The following is a 4,936-nucleotide window of genomic DNA, read 5'->3' as shown; positions in this document are numbered from 1 at the left end:
TACTTTCACCGATTAGTTTTAAAAAAAAATTGGGAGGCCAGGGGATAATAAGCAAGTTGGATATGGTCAAAAGTTAAGACAAGTAGATTTTCCTTGTGTTCTCAAGGACTGCACCAACCACCTCCTCTGAATTTCTAATGCTTTGGAAATATTGTCTTTCCTACCCTGATTTTCATTAAAGCCCATAGGTTTTTCTCTCAAAACCATTTTTCACCAAATCCCTCCAACCCCTTCACCAAATGTATATAAACCCATTTTCCCTTTTCTATCTCTCAGCTCAGCACTCTCTATCTCTCTAATTCTATTATATCTCTCTTTCTCTCCTCTTTCAGTATGGGCCATTCTGCAGCAAAGTTTGGTTTCCTTTGCTCAGCCTCTACACTAGCACTGGGTTTGCTCACCAAGTTCATTTTCCCCACTTCATTCTTGTCCATCTACCCAAACATCCTTCCAATCACTCTTTCCATTGCACTTGTTTCTGCTTTCATCTTCTTTTCCTTATCCAATTCCTCCAAAAATCCTCCAGGTCCTCTCCCTGTTCCCATCTTTGGAAATTGGCTCCAAGTTGGCAATGATCTCAACCATCGCCTTCTTGCTTCTTTGTCGCAAAAATACGGCTCAGTCTTCCGACTTAAACTTGGTTACAAGAATCTAGTTGTTGTGTCGGATGCTGAGCTTGCTAACCAAGTCCTCCATGCTCAAGGTGTGGAGTTTGGATCTCGTCCTCGAAATGTCGTCTTCGACATTTTCACTGGTAATGGACAAGATATGGTGTTCACCATTTATGGCGACCATTGGCGTAAAATGCGTAGAATCATGACACTACCATTTTTTACAAACAAAGTTGTGCATAACTACAGTGGCATGTGGGGGGAGGAAATGGATTTGGTTGTTCGTGATCTTATGAATAGCCCAAAGGTAAAATCGGAAGGGTTAGTCATAAGAAAGCGTTTGCAATTGATGTTGTACAACATCATGTATAGAATGATGTTTGATACCAAATTTGAATCTCAAGATGATCCTTTATTCATTGAGGCAACTCGATTCAATTCCGAAAGAAGTCGATTGGCACAAAGCTTTGAATACAATTATGGAGATTTCATTCCTTTGCTTAGACCCTTTTTGAGGGGTTACTTGAACAAATGCAAGGATTTGCAGAGCAGGAGATTGGCCTTTTTCAACAATAACTATGTTGAGAAAAGAAGGTATGTACCATTGACAACTTTTGAACTATTTTAACATTGCTATGATATGTTTTATTATAAGATCAGAGATACATAAAACTACACCGATGAAAAGGTGTGGAAACTAATACTAGTCATATCAACTAAAACTTCTCCCATTTTAACAGAAAAATTATGGCTACTAACGGAGACAAGCACAAGATAAGTTGTGCCATGGATCATATTATAGATGCTCAACTAAAAGGAGAAATTAGTGAAGAGAATGTGATATACATTGTGGAAAATATTAATGTTGCAGCAATAGAGACGACACTTTGGTCGATGGAGTGGGCAATAGCTGAGTTGGTAAACCATCCAACTGTACAACAAAAAATCCGAGAGGAAATCTCGATTGTCCTAAAAGGAAAGGAAGTCACAGAATCTACCTTACATGAGTTGCCATATCTGCAAGCCACAGTGAAAGAGACATTGAGACTGCACACACCAATACCTTTATTAGTACCACATATGAACTTGGAAGAAGCCAAGCTTGGAGGCTATACAATTCCAAAAGAATCTAAGGTGGTGGTAAATGCATGGTGGTTGGCCAATAACCCAGTATGGTGGAAAAATCCAGAGGAATTCAGGCCAGAGAGATTCCTCCAAGAAGAAAGTAGCACAGAAGCTGTAGCAGGAGGCAAAGTCGACTTCCGATTCTTACCATTTGGTGTTGGTAGGAGAAGTTGCCCGGGAATTGTTTTGGCGCTACCAATCTTGGGACTGATCATTTCTAAATTAGTGACCAATTTTGAAATGAAGCCTCCAATTGGAACAGAGAAGATTGATGTGAGCGAAAAAGGAGGACAATTCAGTTTGCATATCGCCAACCACTCAACTGTGGCATTCAAACCTATAACTGCTTAGTTTGGTCAAAGTATTCATACTATAAAACAATGTTCTACAAGATTATCTTCAGTATAATGTTTTTCCTTTTCTTTTCTTTTGGTTTTTTTTTTTTTTTTTTTTTTGGGTGGGGGGACTGTAATGTTTTAAATCACAGAAAATATTATTGAAGAAAGAGTCACGAGGAAATAAAAATATATAATTTCCATTAAATCCAGTGATTCAGTCTATCAGAGATAAATGCTTCTCCAAATATCCAACACAACCAATTCATCAGAACAAAACCTTTTTCTCGGTAAGATCTTCATAACATAATTCTAGACAACTATAAAACTGAAATATGAAAAAACTACCGAGAATGTCTACACACCATAAAAGTTGATTGTTTCTCAATGAAAGTTTCAAGTAAGCCATCTAATTTGTGAACGGTTAGAGTAATGGACACACAGTGGTATTCATTTCAAACAGAAAGCTTAAGCACATTCAAGGTTTCCAAAATAGTGGTGGTCTGATAATCTTTTTGCTTTTAAATATTGTACATTCATAACATTTTTTTTTGTTCAATAATCAACTTCTAAAAATATCTGTTAGACCCTAGTGAAACTTTAAAACAGAAGTTTTTTTTTTCAAATTTTCATTTAGTGGTTTTGACATTGGTTAAGATTTCACGAGTGCTCAAAATGTATGGGCAGAGGTTTCAAAGCCTGTGGATCTTTGGGGTTTAGGTATAGATAATTTGAGAGCCCGCAACCAGGCCCTGCTTGGGGAATCCCTTTTTGTCTCTGTTTTACTGTTTTGGGGATGGGAAAGTTTTTATAGGAAGATGGGTGGTTGGGGAATCTCTACTCTACTTTTAGTTGTTTATACTATTTTTCATCGATGAAGACTCATTCTGTTATGTCAATGCAGCCTGCCTCTGCTTTAGAGTCCGTCAGTGTTCGTTGTCTTTAGAGGGAAACGAGGGATATTATTCCCCTCCTCTCTTTGTTGGGGAAGTTTCAGTGTTCTCTTGGGAGAAGGGAAAGGACTTTTACTATTGGTGTCCAATCCCTAAGGAAGACTTTTCACGTAAATCCTTCTTCCTTTGTTTGGTTAACCCTTCTCCCTTGAAAGATCTGTTCCGCAAGTCCTCCATGGAAGGGTTAGTGCCTCGGACAGGGTGTCAAGGAAGTTGCCTAATTTGATAGGGTCGTGGTATTGCATTCTTTGCAATAGAATTTTGATCATATGCTCTGGAGTTGTGATTTTGCTTATGTTGTTGGGGCCCGTTTCTCTGAGAAGTTTGGTATTGAATTGGCTAGACATCAAGACTGCAAAGAGATGATCGAGGAGTTCCTTTTTCATCCTACCTTTTGATAAAAAGGAAAGTTTTTTGTGACAAGCGAGTGTGTGTATTTTGTGAGAACTTTGGGGTGAGAGGAGAGGAACATTAAGACCTTTAGAGGGCTGAAGCATCATCCAAACGATGTTTGATCCTTTCTATGTTACGTGTTTCCTACCGAACTTTTTTGCAATTACTCCATAGAAATTATTTTGCATGATTGGAGTCATTCTTTAGGCTATCTATGTCTTTTTTTGTGAGCTTTCTTTTTTGCATGCTCTTATACTCTTTCATTGTTTCTCAATGAAAGCTTGGTTTCTCATTAACCAAACAAAAAAGTGTAAAATGTAAAAAGTAGTCTAATAGAAAATTTAAAAACAAAATCATTATACTTGTTTCCTCCCAATTTTCAATTAAGAAACACTTCAAATTCTTGGTTAAATTCTAAAAAAAATAACAAGTTCTTGGAAGCTACCTTTTTTTCCAAAACTTTGCTTGATTTTTTATAACATCGATAGAAAGTAAATTTAAAAATAAAAAAATAAAAAAATAATAAAAAAAAAAAGAAGACGACGACAAAAAGAAAAAGAAAAAAGAAAAAAGAAAGAAAAAAAAGAAACTTATAGGTGGAATACTAGAAGTAGTATTTATAAGTTTAATTTTCAAAAACCAAAACCTAGAAGCTTTGATGTAATAGGATAGGGATATTTTGGTAAAATCAAGTTAATCTTGGTTAATCCTTGATTAATTATATTTTAATTACTAATTTAGTTTTAATCTCTTTTAGTTGTCGTTTTGGAACTCTTGTAATTCTCTATAAATAGAGAGAGCCTCCTTGTATTAGAACATATTCTCATTAATAAAAAGACTCTTGATGTGATTCTTGGAGTGAACTCTCCTTTTCTCTCCTTTAGGCTACATCAAATTGGTATTAGAGCGTCCAATTTGGGCTGAACTGACTGTCGCCGGTGGAAGTCCAGGAAACTCTTGGTGACGCTGATCGTAAGAGGAATTTTTGTGAGTTGTGCTCATTACCAAACAACACACGCCTAACTAGGGGGAACCCTTTAAATTCAAGAAAATTTAGAAGAAGCTTGAAGAATCATTCAAGAATGGAATTTTATAGAAGATCTAATGCATTTTGGACCGAAATTACTATCCGTGCTATGAAGAACGACCAAGGTTCAAAACATGTTCGAGAAAATTCAAAAATCGGTCCTACAACAATTTTCATGAAGAAACTTATTCAAGAACATCCAATTTGTACATCGATCCCGAAATATTGGAGAAAATGAAAAAGGGAGCCAAGAAAATCCAACATTTGTTGGGAGAGACGACTCAAAACGTGGAGCACCTTTCTGAACATTTGCAAGAACTTGAAAAAGAATTAATGCAAGAAAATCAAGAATCCATCCAATGGGGCTACGAAATCGAGCAAGAAACGAATGGAAAAGAAATCCATTGCAAAAATGAAGACCAACCGTACAAAAAGAAAATTGAAGAATTGTCGACAGCAAGGATAAAAAAACCAATGAGATTAACTTTGAGA

The 4,936-nt window shown here is 36.4% G+C and overlaps 1 protein-coding gene across 1 annotated transcript; it reads left to right on the top strand.

Annotated features, from left to right (window-relative positions):
• The first annotated feature begins 272 nt into the window (after nucleotides 1–272).
• Nucleotides 273–2,279, top strand: LOC120079060 (cytochrome P450 CYP73A100-like). The gene is made up of 2 exons (XM_039033251.2): nucleotides 273–1,205; nucleotides 1,352–2,279. Exons 1-2 carry the CDS (start codon nucleotides 334–336, stop codon nucleotides 2,085–2,087), a joined length of 1,608 nt encoding a protein of 535 aa, XP_038889179.2. The 5' UTR covers nucleotides 273–333; the 3' UTR covers nucleotides 2,088–2,279.
• The last annotated feature ends 2,657 nt before the right edge of the window (nucleotides 2,280–4,936 follow it).

This window comes from Benincasa hispida, chromosome 6 (genome assembly GCF_027475165.1).
Source record: "Benincasa hispida cultivar pf3 chromosome 6, pf3_genome.v1.1, whole genome shotgun sequence".
Lineage (NCBI taxonomy): Eukaryota > Viridiplantae > Streptophyta > Magnoliopsida > Cucurbitales > Cucurbitaceae > Benincasa > Benincasa hispida.
The sequence above is the reverse complement of the archived record's forward strand: the minus strand, read 5'-3'. Positions and strand labels throughout refer to the sequence as shown.